Below are 19,298 nucleotides of genomic sequence, written 5' to 3'. Positions count from 1 at the left end.
TTGTTGAGTACATTACGGAATTATTATCGATTATTCTGGTTTCTTTAACTTCGGACTTGAACTCAAAAGTGCAGTATTAGAGAGAACGTTACACTCTAATTCTACGACGCTGGACAACATTCTATCAGTACCACTGGTGACATAACGATTACGTGCTGGTGCTATGAAATGTGCATCAATCTCAAACGACGAACACAAACGACGAACAAAACATTTACATGAAAGAATGTTAATCATATGCCATTTATTTCTGTTTTCAGGTCCGGTCAAAGATGATCCGTAAGAAAACTCAATGACCTTTATAATCATTATGGAGGTAACCATCTAGTGCTTTAGTTTTGGTTGAATTAGGTAATGCATGGTGCTGTTCTTCACATGTCCTCGAAAGCCGATATGAATATTCCTGGCAGTTCACTGACCACTGACACGGCAGAAGATGAACACACACTAGCTGGAATAGTGCTCAGTCTCTCCTCCAGACAGTCTCCTGGGTACCTGAAACAAAAGATAACGTATGTCCGATAAGGTGATGTGAGCAAAGACATGACAGTCTATATCCCATACAAAAGCTTCAAGAACAAGGCGTTTCATTAACGCCTCGAGACCAAAGTGATTCAAGTCCAAGACGTTTTGCACTTCCACAGACAAACCATCGGTCATAATCATGGGAAATTCTGTGATTTGAACCCAAACAGCTATATTCTCAAACCTTATTTTGCCCTCAATCACGACTATAGTATTAACCCGCAGTAAGTCACATAAATACACTATAAATCCCGGGTGCCTAAAATACTATTACCCCCCACACTACTATATTACCCCCGCCCCCAAACCCCGCAAGCCCCTCCCTAGCCTCACACTAATATATCTTTACATAGCCACGCACTACTAAAATGTCAAAACTCATAACCAATAAGAATTATAACTATCAACCCCACAACCTCACACTACTATCTACTATATAATTAACCCCTACAGTCTCACGCTAATATATTATTAACCCTCATCGCCAAACAACCTCACTATTAACCCCTATAGTCTCACATAATTATATTTTAAACCCCCAGTCTTACACACTATTAAACTATAAACCCCTATACTCTCACACTAAAATATCATTAAACCCCATAGCCGCACACTACTATATTATTAACCCCTGTAGTCTTGCACTAATATATTATTAATCCCCATATTCGCACACAACTATACTATTAGCCCCTGTAGGCTCACACAACTATATTATTAAACCCCATAGCCGAACACTACTATATGATTAACCCCTGTAGTCTTACACTAATATATTATTAAACCCCATTGCCGCACAAGACTATATTACTAACCCCTGTAGTCTTACACTAATATATTATTTATCCCCATAGTCGCACACAACTATACTATTAGCCCCTGGAGGCACACACTAATATATTATTAAACCCGATAGCCGCACACAACTATACTATTAGCCCCTGGAGGCACACACTAATATATTATTAAACCCCATAGCCGCACACAACTATATTATTAACCCCTATAGTCTTACACTAATAGATTATTAAACCCCATAGCCGCACACAACTATATTATTAACCCCTGTAGTCTTACACTGATATATTATTAAACCTCATAGCCGCACACAACTATATCATTAACCTCGGTAGTCTTACACTACTATATTATTAACCCGTTTAGTCTCACATGAATATATTACTAATCCCCATTGCTAAACACTACGATATTATTAACCCCTGGATTCTCATACTTATATATGTGACCCCCATAGCCGCACTTCCATAATTTTAAGCCATTTAGTCTCACATATATAACGCGTCATAGATTTCACATAAGAAATATTGTTTTCACAATAACGCGCCAAATAACTTCTGAGCCTAACACTTATTTTCATCCGTGTTCATGCTGAAAGAAAAAGAAGTGTGACATGTATACATACCTTTTGGATGGAATGTGGGAAGGATACACTTGGAAGGTGTCTGCAAGCTTTGATAAAAAACCCATCCCAAAACTCCTCATCCCAAAAGTTCTATACTTTTACGCTTACATCTCAAATGTTCTATACTTTTAATCCATTCATCGACAACATATCTATACTATTAACCCCAGTACCTTCTTCAGTATTTAACCACCCACCCTCACACTTCTATACTCCGAACAATATGCCTTAACCTGTATCCTTAATATTAACACAGTGTTCTATTCTCCTTCGTGCCCTCAAACATATATCTAATCCCCGTGATACTTGCTAACTTTACACTTTGACTTCATATACTTACTGGGTCCCGCGGGGCCTGTCAGTACACTCGGTCCACGTTTGAAGAAATCGAGGGTCACTCCAGCATTCAGCATTACTTGTGATTACTGTAAGTATAAAATGTCAAAGAGAAAGAACAACCAGTCTCGATTACCTGCACAAACAGATTCCTTTGGACGTAAAAGGTAAAACAGTGATGAAAATTATATAACTAGAACACTGAAAATCAGTGACGGCACCGGGTGTTCTCGAAATGGGTTAGCATGTCCTACTCTACCGGTAGCACACACCACTCACGCTATTTTAATAAAAAGGAAAGTGTAGAAATGTAAGTAAATATAAATTGTCAATGCAAAAAAAACCAGCCTAGATTTTCTGCCTTAACAGATACCACTTAAGGGTAAGCATGTCCTGCGCTACCGGTAGCACCTGTCATTCATACAATTTTCATAAAAAAAGTAAGTATTTATAAAAATAAATGTCAAGGAGTTACAAAGACAACATTTGCAAAATGTATTACGCCGTTGTTAGTAAGACGGTAGCTACATGACTTGTGGACGCCAAGGAGTGGTACCCATCATACCAATGTGGGGGAACTTCAGCATGAGGATCGAACGCTTCAGCCCTTGGCTTAAAAGCTTCCCCCTCCTTCAGGTATGAGGTATGTGTATGAGCTTGAAGGCAATACACGCCACGATACTGTTAAAAGCGGCGTTAAACCCAACTCACTCACTTGAAGGCAATAAATCAGAAATGTTTCTTTGATAGTGATTCATAAACACGTGCCCGTGATAAAGTCGGAATCGTACAATCGACTCATATATTTCTCAGAATACGGAAAGGGTTTTGATGTTTCTATTTACTCAGAACCAGCCAGACTAACATATGGTCCATGGCATCTTTTATTACAAAATACATTTGAATGCAGATATTTCACAGTCATGGTACAGTACAAAAAATCAGATGTCAAGAAGAAAGCTCTCATAAAATCATTCGTGCGTGGTATATCATTCCATTGGCATTTCCTTAATAATAATAATAATAATAATAATAATAATAATATTAATCATAATCATCATCATCATCAGCAGCAGCAGCATAATAATAATAATAATAATAATAATAATAATAATAGGGACAAACTCCAGAATGCATTCCACAGTTTTCTAAAACGAGCCAAGGATGTGGGACATAATCTCCATGTCGGTGATGATTTTGTTGATGGTTCTGTACTGCTGGACGGTGCAGAAATGAGTGTCAACCAAGCGAAGTGCCATATCAAGTCGTCCCAGACAGGAGAGGCATTCTGCACGACCACTGCATCGAGTTTATGTGCAGTGTGTTGAGAAGATCAGTAATCCTGCAGAGTCCTTCGCTTGGATGAAGTTGTCTGGCCTGAAAAGTGAAGCTGAAGGCTTTCTGTTTGCTGCTCAGGACCAATCACTTCCCACTTGTATCCGTCAGTGTGTGATTTTGCATCAAAATGTAAATATGAAATGTAGCATATGTAATGAATTTAATGAGACTGTCCAACACATTGTCCAACACATTGTCAGTGGATACCCAGCTACCCAAACTAAGTATCTTAAACGACATGATGGTGTAGCTCGATCATTTTATTACCGTCTTCGCCATGCTTGTGGTTTTGACACAGAGGTCCACCGATGGTACGACCCGGAATATGTAGAGGGCGTCATGGAAAATGATCAATTCAAAATTCTTCAGGGCCATTTACAGCCTTAGACGTATCCAGGCCAACAAACCTGATCTTGTCCTTTTTGATAAATCATTTATATCATTGAATTTTCTGTCCCCTTTGACACTAATGTATTTGACAAGATTGCGGAAAAACATGGCAAATATGCGGACCTCGCTTTCGAAATGTCACGCTTGCATCCCGGGTACCAAGTTGACTCCCCATTGTTCTCGGACTGTACGATTCCGACTATTTAATGAGCATGTGTTTATGAAGCACATAAAAACAACAATATATAATGCATATGTCCTCATCGTGTATACCCTAAACGAAATACCCTGGTAGAAGTAACGTATGTCAGTATGCATGTAATGAAATATGGTATGCTAATAACGCATACGCCAGGGCGTCCAATTAGAATAAGATGCTTATAAAAACTATGTCCAGCTTACCGTCGGAATTTGCACACAGGAAGGACCGAAACTGGCTGGTGGCTTCGAACGACAGAGGAAATGAACAGAAGGGCATCGGCATTGTTTCTTTACATCGCTGTCGAGCGGCGGTCGTCTCCGCTCTGAGGGAAACAACAGACACATGGCAGGACACTACGAAATGACGTCATCAATTGTTTATTGGTTCATCATAACAACAATATATTTTATCTTTGTAAGATCGACCCAAACATGAATGAATGAATGAATGAATGATATACTAATCTTACATTTAATGAAGAATTTAGTGTGATATATCCACATCCAAGTAAGTATTTAGTGTTTTATACCTACCTTCAGTGAAGAATTCAGTGTGATATACCCACATTCAAGTAAGTATTTAGTGTTTTATACCTACCTTCAGTGAAGAATTCAGTGTGATATACCCACATACAAGTAAGTATTTAGTGTTTTATACCCACATTCAATGAAGAATTCAGTGTGATATACCCACATTCAAGTAAGTATTTAGTGTTTTATACCCACATTTTGTGAAGAATTCATTGTGATATACCCACATTCAAGAAAGTATTTAGTGTTTTATACCCACATTCAATGACGAATTCAGTGTGATATACCCACATTCAAGTAAGTATTTAGTCACCACCTTCAGTGAAGAATTCAGTGTGATATACCCACATTCAAGGATTTTTTAAGGGCTGGATACACATGCCCAGGGGAACGATTAGTGCTTTACACATACGCCAAGTGGAATATTTAGTGCTGTACACACACGAACAAGAAAGTATATAGGATACACGCGACCAAGGGAATATTTAGTCCGGCAAACACTACACTAATGGCGTTTGTAGAGTGGTGTATACAAGCGAGTATCTATTGCATGCATACATTTAAGCCCAATGAATACGCCAGCTGATTTATATGGAATACGTTTAAGGTACTTACGAGCAGTCGACAACGAGCGAGCCCTTTGTTGTAAGACTTGACGGGGAAAACAAGATAGTCATCAGAGCCTCCTGGTACGAGACCTGGTAGCACTGTTGGAGCCAGGAGTTGCATTCAGTCGGTAGCTGGAACTCAGCAGTGGAAACTGAAATGGTGTTGTTGACTTTCCAAACAAATTGTTGATCTTGCCTATTTCATAGGAGTGAGTGAGTTTGGTTAAACGCCCCTTTTAACAGTATTCCAGTTATATCGCGGCGTGTCAGCTTAATGTGGGAGGAAAGCCGGAAGTGATGCAGGTCTCACACGTTAACCAATTCGGTGAAACCCACGAGCACGGGTATGGTGCTGACAAACCTAGAAACATAATCGGGGCGAACCGGGATTCGAACCCACAATCATAGATTTCTGGCGTGCCCAAGGGACGCAACTCTTCACAGGGAATCGCGGCGCCTTAGACGACTGGGCCACCCGTGCCCCGGGTAAGTAAAAATGCCTGTCCGACTATCATTTACGATGCAAAGGTATGGTAAGATGTTTCCGTCAATCTTTGAATATAAGAATCGTTGTAGATTTCTGCAGAAAAAGCACATTTTCACGATGTATCTATGAATTTAGGTAAAACATACGTTCCTTGAGAGATTCACATCTACTAATCCAAGGGCATAATATCAATGAGGCAAAACAGGAATAATGATCAAGAATAAATTGTCATAAATTATCGTTAGGGTTATTTGTTTTTCGAAAAGTAATAATGTGTAACAGAATCTTATGTCATATGCATATGTTAAGAACATTGATCAAACGTGGGTACGTCGGTGTTTACGTACGTGTTCAAGATTCATGACTACAATTCATCACCAAAAGACGTATTTGATACATATGATATTATGTTATCAGTCCTTTCTGTTGAAATATACAATCTCACTCACTCACTCACTCACTCACTCACTTAGTACGTTCTGTGAAGCATATTCTTCCTCAAACATCGCACTCATTCATTCAATACTTACCCTGAAGCTCATTTTTATGTATCCATTCACTATGTATTCACTTGCCACTCACTAGGTACTTACATGACACAAGGCAGCCAATAAGAACAAAGTTCCAAATTTCCATCATGTCTGTCAAGCCTTCTCTCAATTCCGTGCAGAATAACGATCACTGGTACACAAAAAGAGTAACCAGTTCACATCAACGTATCCTTTATAAATCTGTTTAAGTGAACTTTACAAAGGTTAGGCGTCAGTAATGGAACAAGCTTGCTGCCCTTAACACTTGCATTCTTACGTCGCCTGTCATAATAATATATCAATTTGTAATAATCATAGCTAATGTGTAAGTTAAAAGTTTAATGTCAGTCCAGGTGGACATAATTGATTGCAGAGTGAAGTTCAAGGTTATACGCATCATCATAATTATTATGAACAAACGATTGTGAGAACTATCGGAATGTGCGCGACAACGCCCGGCCGGAAGTCAAGGATATGCAGGACATGCGGAGTGCTGTGCTACTAATGTCCTACTGGTAGCGGTCAGAGAAGCTATGATATCAAATTAATGTTCTTTGGTTTAACTTCAAACATTCTCTTCAAATGATAATGGTTTTCCTGTTTGAGGTAACTGCTGTGGGGCGTCAAGTCAACAAATGTTTGTTTTCTATGCAAATTGTGTGAGTGGCTGATACTACCTGTAGGGCTTACCCTTTTACCGAACATCCGTTTCAAATTTAGATCTATGCCAAAGAAAATATCCTGAAGTCTGTATGACACGAGAATAGTCAAAATCAGGGACGACACCGGGTGATGTGGTTCCTTTGATCTCTATTATTTCTAGTTCAGGTTGGTATATCAGTAGAAGGACATTTGCTATTTGACCATCATTGAACGATATCAGATCATTAATATACCTGAAACTTCTTGGCCAAATACCGAGCAGAAATTCCGATTCTTATGCATCAGTAGATAATTCAGCAAAGAGGCGGGCACAGTTGGTGCCTACGTCTTGCTTAAAGGGCTTACCCCCCAATATCACAGACATGCTATCAATGAGGAAGTCCGGCATTTCACAAGTTATGTTGTATGTTCATATGGACATAACAGAACATGTTGCATGAACAGAGTAACTGCTATTTAGTTTGAAAGCAATACAGCTGGGTATCAAGACCAAGATACCAAGACCAAGATTGCTAGTAATATTTGCATGAGGTGTATATAGTGTGAATGATATTTGATCCAGCACAGATACTTCTGGAAAGCCAAATGGTAGCATTATATTCTCGGCGTCTATGGCACTGGTATCGTCCTGACAGGTACGACCTCAACCAGTCTTTGATCGATAGAGATTCAAAATCTCGTATGTAATATGTTTAGAAAAACGCCATGGTCTATACGTCGAAGGCAGCCAACGGAACCAATAACACAGGGATGCCAGCTCTATCGGTACCGATGGCTTCTAGCTGGTCATACTGAACATGTAGAAATATAAATTGTCCATACAAGAGAATAACCATCCTAGATTTACTGCCAAAACTGATTCAACTTGGCGTAAAGGGCAAATAGCTGTGAATTATATGAGTGAGTGAGTGAGTTGTGTTTAACAGCGCTTTAAACAGTATTCCAGTTATATCGCGACGTGTCAGCTTAATGTGGGAGGAAAGCCCAAAGTGATGCAGGTCTCAGACGTTTATCACTTCGGTGAAACCCACGAGCACGGGTATGGTGCTGACAAACCTAGAAACATAATCGGGGCGAACCGGGATTCGAACCCACAATCATAGATTTCTGGCGTTTCCAAGGGACGCAACTCTGCACAGCGAATCGCGGCGCCTTAGACGACTGGGCCACCTGTGCCCCCGTGAATTATATGAATGGACCACTGAAAATCAGTAGAGACACCAGGTGTTCGCGGAAAGGGTAAGCATGTCCTTTCCCACCGGTAGCACCCGCCATTCATACAATTTACATATAAAAATAAGTATTTACTGCCTGAGGCGGCACAACAGTGCTCTATGAACCAGAACATCCAGTGACACAATAGCACCCTTACTGATTTTGTTGAAACCAATAAAAACGGTATGCTAATTTTAAATGACGTCTGAAGTGATGTGTTTGTGGTATGACTCTCTGTACACAGATGTAGTACGTCACTGTACTGACAGGAATCTAAATGTTCTTTCACTCAGCGGGAACCAACCCGTTGACTTAGATTCAGAGGATATGACACTTTTTTAAAGATAATAACTTCTTTATTCTTAATAATGACGTTTCAGGGCTGCTTCTTCAGGTGAATACTGATCTTAGGTTCCAGTGTATAATTCTTGAGGAGTTCTTGGAGAGGAGTTGGTTTCTTGATAAGCAGCGTCTCACAATAGCCTGTTTCCTCACTTGAGGAACGTTACCCTCCATAAGTGAGGCATATCTGAATTGTGTGTATTGGTTAGATATCCTAATTTGGCATTGTTTATCATCTACTTTGTGTCCTTGGTTATCAATTATACCTCCATATACATATACGAATGGGACTCGTTCGACTGTCTGTGACTGTCTTTGTGTCACTGTAAACCCATGGCGTGCATCGTTGTTTACGTTATCAACCACTAGTCTGTGTGGTAAAGGCACCGTAGATGGGATATAGATGTACTATTAAACATCATTCAACCACTAACTCTAATGCGTTGTGATGCTGATGCCCTGTAATGTGAAATCAGTATTAATCTTTCCAAAAGAATGGAGAAAACCATGTTACAATATTTCTCAAATGCTGTCTCCAAATCTCATGATTGTAGGTAGCAGGCATTTCATTTATTTTACAGAAATAGAACTAATCATTAAAGGCGTTTCATATTAACGATTCATTTTGATAAAGAAAAAATACATATTGTGTAAGCAAAGTACAAGCCATATGTAACTATATTAAAAACAATAATGAAGTGTGACTTTGTTAGTATTCATGATTCAAGGGGCGGTCGGGTAGCCTAGTGGTTAAAGCGTTCGCTCGTCACGCCGAAGACCCGGGTTCGATTCCCGACATGGGTACAATGTGTGAAGCCAATTTCTGGTGTCCCCCTCCGTGATATTGCTGGAAAATTGCTTAAAGCGGCGTAAACCATACCCACTCACTCACTCATTCATGATTCAAGATTTATAATTTAAAGCGACAATACCCTGTCAATAGCCACATGAAATCTCTGCTAAAAGCAGAGTCGATTGAACGATTCCGACTGCATCATGTTTATGAATCCCTATGAAATAGTGGTGATACCAGGTTTCGAGACAGGGTGAGCGTAACTTACGCCTCCGAACACATCCAAAAGCATGTCAATTGTTCACCTTAAGAAACACAGGAACATGTGGTCCGAGTCAACATAGGGAACTGCATCGGACAACACTTGTGAGACTGATGCGTCAAATTTGGAAATGTCTGCCCCATGTCTGCCACAAAACTGTTTGAAAGCTTTATTGAGGCCTTGAAAGTTATAACCTGGTACCAACTGCTATCCCCAAAAACTGAACCGCAAAAGAAACTTTGCACCAGATTGAAGTGCCTGTAATTATCAAACTAAAAATAACAAAAGTTTGACAAAAAGGACTGAGTAAACATATTTTGTTGACCTTAACATTTGCCTGCCCACGTCGACTGTAATTATTTAACAAATCATACAATAATACATATAATTCATAATTATACATAATTTATAAGTTTTAAAATGTCAGTCTACGTGGATGTGCTGGATTGCAGTTAATGTAGCTGGCCGTCATTAAATTGTAAATAGCCGCCTATGAGGGCAGTCAACATAAGACAACGAGTGGTCAATGCAGTGCGTTCTTTCATATTGTCTATTCATCATGATCAGTTAGGTGACTGTGTTGATCTGTGTGGATCATGATCAGTTAGGTGACTGTGTTGGTCTGTGAGTGGATCATGATCAGTTAGGTGACTGTGTTGATCTGTGTGGATCATGATCAGTTAGGTGACTGTGTTGGTCTGTGAGTGGATCATGATCAGTAAGGTGACTGTGTTGGTCTGTGAGTGGATCATGATCAGTTAGGTGACTGTGTCGGTCTGTGAGTGGACCATGATCAGTTAGGTGACTGTGTTGGTCTGTGAGTGGATCATGATCAGTAAGGTGACTGTGTTGGTCTGTGAGTGGATCATGATCAGTTAGGTGATTGTGTCGGTCTGTGAGTGGATCATTATCAGTTAGGTGATTTTTGATCTGTGTTGATCTTTATCAGTTTGGTGACTGTTTTAATCTGTGATCCACCCATCTACATTGCTAAGCATTATTGTTTCTAATACTCACATATATACAAATGATCATTATCAATTAGACGTTCCGTGAAGATCCGGGATAGAATAGGTCTTCAGTAACTCATGCTTGCCGTAAAAGGCGACTAACGGGATCGGGTGGTCAGGCTCGCGGACTTGGTTGATGCATGTCATCGATTCCAATTGTATAGATCGATGCTCATGATATTAATCACTGGATTGTCTGGTCCAGACTCGATTATTTACAGACCGCCGTCATATAGCTGGAATATTGCTGAGTGCGGCGTTAAACAACAAACCCCAAAGTGGAATACATGTATTTACCAAAAACATCAACTTGAATCAAGGACTATGTTGAAAAAAGAATAGCTTCAGTAACCCTTAATCAGTTCCAAACTTCAAATTGTCAAAAAAGACGTCGATTTCGTTACGTGATTTTGAATGACTTTTGGACTATGCATGGACTCGTCATATAGCCGAATATTGCTGAGTGCGGCGTTAAACAACAAACAAATCAAACAAACAAAAGTTAGGTGACTGCTTATCTGTGAGTGAATCATTATCAGTTTGGTCAATGTGTTGGTCTGTGAGTGGATGATGATAAGTTAGGTGACTGTGTTGATCTGTGATCCATCCATCTACCTTGCCAAGCATTCATGTTTCTTATACTCACATATACAAATGATAACGAAGGTATATCGCCCATCTTCACGATATGACATTTTCCTTCATGCATGTATGTCCATGTATGAGATGGAAGCCACATGGCCCTCCTTCACATGCCATTTGTCTTAATGTATACACGGGAACACAGGTGGCCCAGTGGTCTAAGGCGCCACGAATCGCTGTGCATCCCTTGGCAACGCCAGAAACTTATGATTGTGGGTTCGAATGTGGGATCGCCAAGATTATGTTTCTAGGTTTGTCAGCACCATACCCATGCTCGTGGTTTCAAACAAGCGGTAACCGTCTTAGATCTCCGCCACTTCGGCCTTTCCTCCTACATCTGACACGCCGTGATACAACTGGAATATTGTTACACAGTTCAACTCACTCCCTCACTAAATATATACACAGATGGTGCTTATTCTTCACATTACATTTGTCTTATTATATGCATGTACATAGATTATATGATCGCATGGTCAAGGCAACCAGTTGTTAGCCCCGACAACCACACAATCGCCACAAGACATCAGTACATGGATGATACAATCGTTCCAGGACAGTGCCTCGCCACGAGTCCACACCTGAATCCGAAGCACATTTGGGACAGCCAGGGACATCAGGGCGTCGTAAACATGCACTGTAGCCCCTTTGCCCCTTTGCCTCGGGGGTGGCTCCAGTTGCTCCTTCAGCAGATCTGACGTCTGACTGGAGGGGTGAGAAGCAGGGTGGGGCCTCCATCCTGGCACGTGGAGTGCTTACTGGCTGCGGAACCTTTGAACTTCGGGTGTCATCTTGGGACTCAAAGTGACATTTCTATCCAAAAATATCACCTGTTATCGCCGTATGTACGTACTCTCTACATACGGTGGTTGTGTTTCAATAGCTTTCAAATAGAGTGCGAAATCGGCTCCTCCGGAAGCGCTCCTTAAATCTCCAACATCATCATCAACAATAGCGTGATTAAAATTGTCAGAGGGTAAGCATTGCATATGCTAAGCATATTCGTTTATTCGAGCTAATCGTTTCAGTAATTTCATCCCAGCACTTGCTTTATTAGTCATTAAACATTTCTGGGAGTCCTTAGCTTTTCCCAAATGTATACATTCATGTAAAGATATAGTTCCAATTAAAACGGTATTCCATTTGCCTCATAACTCATAACAGTGTTAAGGAGCATTCACTGGATTCAACTAGTTGTATACAATTTGTTGCATTTAACACATTGGATCGATTGAACACGCCAGTCGGACCAACTTTTGACGTATGCAACTTGTTGGACGTGATTTGTATGAAATACGACATGATCTATTTTCATGCGACAAGCTGTACGCATCAAAACTGATATTTGGAAACACAAATGGCGGCGATACTATAAAGGGAGGTGTGGATATATACGTCAACATGATAACAAGGATAAAACTGAATTTTAAATGGGTGTATCAAGACGATGACATTTGTGCAAACAAATTTAATATAAAATTCCTTCTGTTACGTGATGTTGGGACTCGTTTAATAATTTCATGTACATCTAATCAGATAGTTCCAAAATCATCCGTCCTATGATGGCGCCTGTAGTACTAGTGCATCCGGTGACGTTGCCCACACGTCTTTCAGCACACTCGGCAAAGACATTCCTGAAGGCAGAATATACAAACATACGTATTTAGAAAAATACCATGCCTACCAGGTCGCTAAAAGAAGCCCCCTGTGTTAATGTTTCCATTCGATTTGTGTTTGAAAGTCTCATAACCGTGTTACAAGCTATACATGTAGGTTCAAACGTGTCATGTAATTGTATTGGCCTGCATCACTTCGGGCTTTCCTCCCACTTTAAGCTGACACGCCGCGATAAAACTGGAATACTGTTAAAAGCGGCGTTAAACCCAACTCACTCACTCACTAATTGTATTGGTGGACTGGCAAGCTTGGTCAGTAAGAGTAGTCATCTTGTCTTTTCTGTGAACTGAGTGGATGAAGGTCGATTATCTTTAGGCATCCATATGTACACTTTTACATTTCCCCTACCCGTGTCTTAAGTTATTATAAGACATTGTGGATGTAGGTATACATCGTACAGTTGTCCTACCTGTCACTATTGCGACATGACATAGCAGCCGTCAGCATGTCTCTACCAATCCAACATGACGCGTCTTTCTCGATGTCTGTGAAAGAAATATTTAAACTAAACATACTATCTGATGTTTTATTATGATAATGTGGCGTAAAATCACATTGACATAGTAAATCGTAGTAATCTTGGGTAGTGTTTTCCTTGTCTCGAGAATGTTTTTACAGGTTTTCTATACTGAATTTAACTGATCGGCATAATAATATCTATTAATATACTTTCATTTGTTAAGTATCGTAATTCAGACTTGAAAGACACTGTCCCCTACTTCATTCCTTTGTTCTGAATGCATTACAACTCAATGGAAGCAATGTCTCAAATATGTGTACCGTTGTTCTGTACATAGTATAAAATACAGTCAAGCATTGACGATATCTAAAGATGGATCTTGTGAATAACTTGTAATAATTTGTCTATCCAGTGTTTCTTACTGCCACTGAATGTGAATAACAATTCAGATGAAATTTATAATATAAAGTTAAAAATGCGTGTACCTGTTTTGTGGCTACAGAAGATGCTCATGGCGGCGGGCAGTTTTAATTGTAGGTATAATGAATCACGTAAAGATGGAGAGCGTTGACACTCATCTACTTTTGCCAAGGACTGTGGGCTGAAAAGAGCACGGTATATAGCATAAGTGTATTGGCTAACTATTAAGATGTTAAGTTACTTTCTTAATGTGAGATAATCAAATTAATAAAAAGCTGTTGGTATATTTAACTTTTAAAAACGAGTTTTCAATAATCATATGAAATCTCTTCTGAATGCCAACGTCCAAATCCCACTATGTCTAAATCACCATCAAATAGTGAAGATACCATATGTTCGCTCAAACGTGAGCGTATTCTGCCCCACCGGTGTCATCAGTCACAAACACACGCACAGACAAGTCAATTGTTCACCTGAAGTTACTTTCTGAAGGTGAGAAAATCAAATTAATAAAACTCTGTTGGTAGATTTAGCATTAAAAGAGATTTTAATAATCATGACACATTAATGTTTTTGATTTACGAATTATAATTCTTACCTGCAGTCTAGGCTCAGGTGGCCATTTTCGATAAGATCCTCGAACGCTGGTGTTCCCAGGATGTGCATGACTGGCTCGAATACATAACTGCATGCAGCAGAAAGTAACAGATTTGATACTGGTTCACTTTCTCTCCTTCTAAGCCACTCAAGGCCGGATACCATGTCTTCAAAGAGTTCAGGACAATTTGTCAAGGAGGAAAGCACATGAAGTATACTTAGAACACAAAATTTGAAGTGCAGGACGTTTGGAAATAGGACATAAAGGAAGAAGTGGATATCACAAAGAGCACCAATTGCGCTTTATCGGAGTAAGATTGAACACAGTTTTACACCTATTCATCACATGTTACAGCTTCGTGGCCTGTTAGGGCCTGATGATACCGTTACGTGAGTGAGTGAGTGAGTGAGTTGGGTTTCACGCCGCTTTTATCAGTATTCAAGTTATATCACGGAGTGTCAGCTTAATGTGGGAGGAAAGCCCGAAGTGATGCAGGTCTCTGACGTTTACCACTTCGGTGAAACCCACGAGCACAGGTATTGTGCTGACAAACCTAGAAACATAATCGGGGCGAACCTTGATTCGAACCCACAATCATAGGTTTCTGGCGTGCCCAAGGGACGCAACTCTGCGGTGCGAATCGCGGCGCCTTAGACGACTGGGCCACCCGTGTCCCCGATACCGTTACGAGTTGAAAGCGCTAGCGGGGCGGTCGGGTAGCCTAGTGGTTAAAGCGTTCGCTCGTCACGCCGAAAACCCGGGTTCGATTCCCGACATGGGTACAATGTGTGAAGCCCATTTCTTGTGTCCCCCGCCGTGATATAGCTGGAATATTGCTAAAAGCGGCGTAAAACCATACTCACACTGAAAGCGCTAGCCAATTACAACTGTGTTCACTCTTTCTCCGCTGATCTAATTTTAACTATATGGTGCCTGAGAGTTGGAACTTTACTGTGCTTTTGATGCGTATTTTACATTGAGATAAACTACAACCTTTTTTACCTACCAGATGAGAGGAGAGCCAAAACCGCAACGCATATCACAAACTTCATCCTGACTCCAGTCGATGTGCTAGATGTCACAGAATATCCCAATGTCCTAATAGAGCAAATGAAATGTCAAATTATATGCAATCATTCCGACATCCGGCGTTCAGAATGTCACCAGGAATGGATCCAGCCAATTGCATTTAAGTAGAGCCGTGGACCCGAGGTTAGAGCTCGTTCTAAGCGGCGACGAAAATGGGTACTAAGTTTGATCAGATAATGCTAAGTGATTTGTTTCAGTGTGTGTTGTCGCGCACCGATGACGTGGTTCGCGCATGCCTTCTGTGACTGGTTTGCCTGGTTAAGACTCGACTATTCACAGGCCACTCAGATAAAGCTGTAACAGTGCTGACTGTGTTAAACAAGACTCATGAACGAACGAAAGAGATAGATACATGTTTAAAAAGCCTAATTTATTGGTATTTATTTTTAATGCTCAAATAACAGCCCCATGTCATTTTCAAAGGATACTCCACTGAAATTGTCATTAAGTGTATAAAACACAATAACATTAAATCAAGATGAAGAAAATTTGCACATTTGTATGTAAACCAGAATTAGATCTATTAAATGGGCAAAAATTCCATTTTCTGATTCCCTGGAGGCTGCCATTTTGAACAGACAGATGGTAACATCAACACACAAATGTGAATTTCGAACATCAATGACCCGTGTGACGTGCTCAAATGAGAGGTATCCCCCATGCGCTTGAAACGTATCTTACTTTTGCCTCACTTTTAGAATAGTTATATTTTCGATAAGGCATTTCTGATTACGTTTCCAAGAAGGTGATGATTTGAGGCTTGTAACACACAGTGCAAAACTGAAATATCTCAAGGTGTTCAATTTGACATATGTTTCATTCGACTCTTTGTGATTGATCAAATCAGTCACATTTAGTGTAATTCACATACGTTTGATGGCTGACCCAGGTGGTGAGGTAAAATGTGGTTCAACGTCTCGTCCAATATTATAGCTATTACATAGCGACGTGCATGCACGTGCGTGTGGCTGCTTGTACTAGTCCGTGCTGATGCCGATGTATAGTGCTAGCTCACTGAGAAACCATGCCGCCGTTTGACATGAATACCCCACTCAGACACAGGATACTGTCTCCGAGCCGACCAGTATTTGTTTTAGCCCCTTAATGCCGAGCGCCAGACAGGGTAACAACAAGTACCATCTTTTAACGTCTTTTGGTATGACGCGGCCAGGGATCGAACCCCGGGGATCGAACCTCCGGGCGGACGCTCTAACACTAGACCACGGAGGCGGTCGACTATTGGTACCTAGGCCGCCGTTAATGTAACTGGAATAATGATGATTGGCGTCAAACAACATTCAACCACCCATTGATGTTTTTCCTTGCCGGCGTCAACCACTGTTCAGGTCGTCGGTGGACGGAGTTGCTGTAACGAGTCAGGACGGGAAGCCATGCCAACAGCTGTCACGCTTTATTGGAAAAAGACAAATTAGTCGTGTTAACATTGCCATTAACCTAAACGCGGGATGTCGTCCCAGACATTAACAAAATAGCCCCGTTAGAATGACAGGTTATTTATAATCAATACGGACCAGTTCATACACATGTGTATTGAAATACACACCTCTCTCTCTGTTTCTCTCTGCTTGTTGTTTAACGCCGCACCAAGCAATTTTCCAGCTGAAAGACGGCGGTCTGTAAATAATCGAGTTTAGACCAGACAATCCAGTGACTGACATCATGAGCATCGGTCCACGCAATTGGGATCGATGACATGCATCAACCAAGTCAGCGAGCCTGACCACCCAATCCCGTTAGTCGCCTTTTACGGCAAGCATAGTCGCCTTTTATGGTAAGCAGGAGTTGCTGAAGACATTTTCCAACCCGGATCTTCGCATACCAGTACTTTCTCCAGAGGGTGAAATAAAATATAGGTTGTATTCACTCTTCAATCTGGAAGAGCTACACTGCAGACATAAATCTTTTTTTATTTGTTTCAACAAAATCAGTAATGGTACTCCCGTATTACTGGATTTTCTGGTTCATCGATCACTTGATTGTCTGGTTTGTTTACATGGCAGGGATACTGATGGGCTGCGTCAGGCAATAAATCCTAACTTTTATGCAAATTGTAGGAATACGGGTGCTACCGGTGGGGCAGGACATGCTTTCCCCTTTACAGTGGTCCATTCATATCATTTCTACAGCTATTTGCCCTTTACGCCAAGTGGAATCTGTTTCGGCAGGCTTGTTTTTCTTTTGCATTGACAATTTGTATTATGTCATGTTGAAGGTGCAAAGTTAGGGTTAGAGTGTGCGAGGGTTGATTAATAAGTTCTAAGCCTCAAGAAAAGTCCTTGTAACGATTTGTGACTTTGGATGAAACAATTTGCTCAAAACTGAGGTTTTGTGTTTTTCCCTTGAAACATCACGGAATGTCCACAAGAAAAGATTCCACTATTACACAAAATTATGACTATTTGAGGCTTAGAACTGATCAATAAACCCTCGTAATATCCATGTGACGGTAGTGTGTTATCTCATACAGCACAGGAAAGTTGTGTGTTAGTTAAAGAAAACAATAATTCTTTGGTTTATTTAGTTAGTTATTTAATATAAATAAATTATATTGAATTATTAAATCAAATTATTTAATATAAATAATTTCATAGACAAAAGTTTGATGTAAATTCTGAGACCGAGTGAGTGAGTGAGTGAGTGAGTGAGTGAGTGAGTGGGTGGGTGGGTGAGGTTTTACGACGCTTTTAGCAATATTCCAGCAATATCACGGCGGGGGACACCAGAAATGGGCTTCACACATTGTACCCATGTCGGGAATCCAACACGGGTCTTCGGCGTGACGAGCGAACGCTTTAACCACAAGCCTACCCGACCGCCCCTCTGAGAGCGAAAGGTCTGGGGTGCAATCACCAGCCGCGTCATACCGAAAGACGTTTTTAGATCGTATTTGCTCTTACCCTTCATGGCGCTTGGCATTAAGGATTTGAAACAGTATACAGTGTCTGAGTGGGGTATTCAGTTTAAACTGCGGCATGGTATCTCAGTGAGCTAGCACTACACACACACACACACACGCACACACACATACACACACACACACACACACACACACACACACACACACACACACACACACACACACACACATTGAGTGGGATATTGCACGCGTTAAATGAAAAGTACATGTTTTATGGAAAAAACTTCAGCATATGTTAATCAAATGATCTCTCATGTCATGGATACTTGTCTATACAGTTTTCAACTTCTTCAAAATTGCTTAGTTTAACAAAAAACAACAACTTTTCAAGGACATTTCGAAGAATTTGTCATAGTAGTATGCTTATTGAACCATGGTTACAACATTGGAACCCATTTCGGCTCTTGATTTTTACATATAAATCATTCTGTATGTACATTTTTTCGGGCAAGCATGTAGTTTGATACTGTTTTGACCTTTCATATTAACGATCTGGAGCTGATGAAGCTGATATCGTTGCTTATTGCCCAAAGGGTAAAATATTCGAGTTAATATACCTGCATACAGAGGATAAGGATTTCACGCGACTCACAGAAGTATTGATGTCACGAAGAGACCATTATTGACGTAAATAGAGAATACTACACTTAATCTCGTCAGATACCATAGAAAGATCACGAGTTTCGTAAAGATGGTATCTGACGAGAATGAGTGTGGTATCTTATTTATTACCCACGTTAAATATATATTCAAGAGTAAATACATAGCAACTTTCGTTCGTTGACAGACCAAACTTAAACCGGTTGCAAAATGTGGTTGC

General features: G+C 40.4%; 2 protein-coding genes across 2 annotated transcripts; both read right to left on the bottom strand.

Moving 5' to 3' along the window:
* Positions 1–213: 213 nt before the first annotated feature.
* Positions 214–6,590, bottom strand: LOC124138076. Its single transcript, XM_046504596.2, has 5 exons — positions 6,433–6,590; positions 5,360–5,504; positions 4,415–4,536; positions 2,289–2,373; positions 214–495 (listed from the first exon to the last, which is right to left on the bottom strand). Exons 1-5 carry the CDS (start codon positions 6,476–6,478, stop codon positions 372–374), a joined length of 522 nt encoding a protein of 173 aa, XP_046360552.2. The 5' UTR covers positions 6,479–6,590; the 3' UTR covers positions 214–371.
* A 5,678-nt stretch (positions 6,591–12,268) lies between these two features.
* On the bottom strand, positions 12,269–15,614 carry LOC124138140. Its single transcript, XM_046504677.2, has 5 exons — positions 15,458–15,614; positions 14,452–14,617; positions 13,919–14,034; positions 13,383–13,458; positions 12,269–12,930 (listed from the first exon to the last, which is right to left on the bottom strand). The coding sequence occupies exons 1-5, from the start codon at positions 15,501–15,503 to the stop codon at positions 12,825–12,827; spliced, it is 510 nt and encodes a 169-aa protein (XP_046360633.2). The 5' UTR covers positions 15,504–15,614; the 3' UTR covers positions 12,269–12,824.
* Positions 15,615–19,298: the final 3,684 nt, after the last annotated feature.

The sequence above is a fragment of the Haliotis rufescens genome, unplaced genomic scaffold, assembly GCF_023055435.1.
Source record: "Haliotis rufescens isolate VD_foot unplaced genomic scaffold, xgHalRufe1.0.p SCAF_12, whole genome shotgun sequence".
In the NCBI taxonomy this organism is placed as follows: domain Eukaryota; kingdom Metazoa; phylum Mollusca; class Gastropoda; order Lepetellida; family Haliotidae; genus Haliotis; species Haliotis rufescens.
Note: the sequence above shows the minus strand (reverse complement) of the source record. Positions and strands in the feature narration are given on the sequence as shown.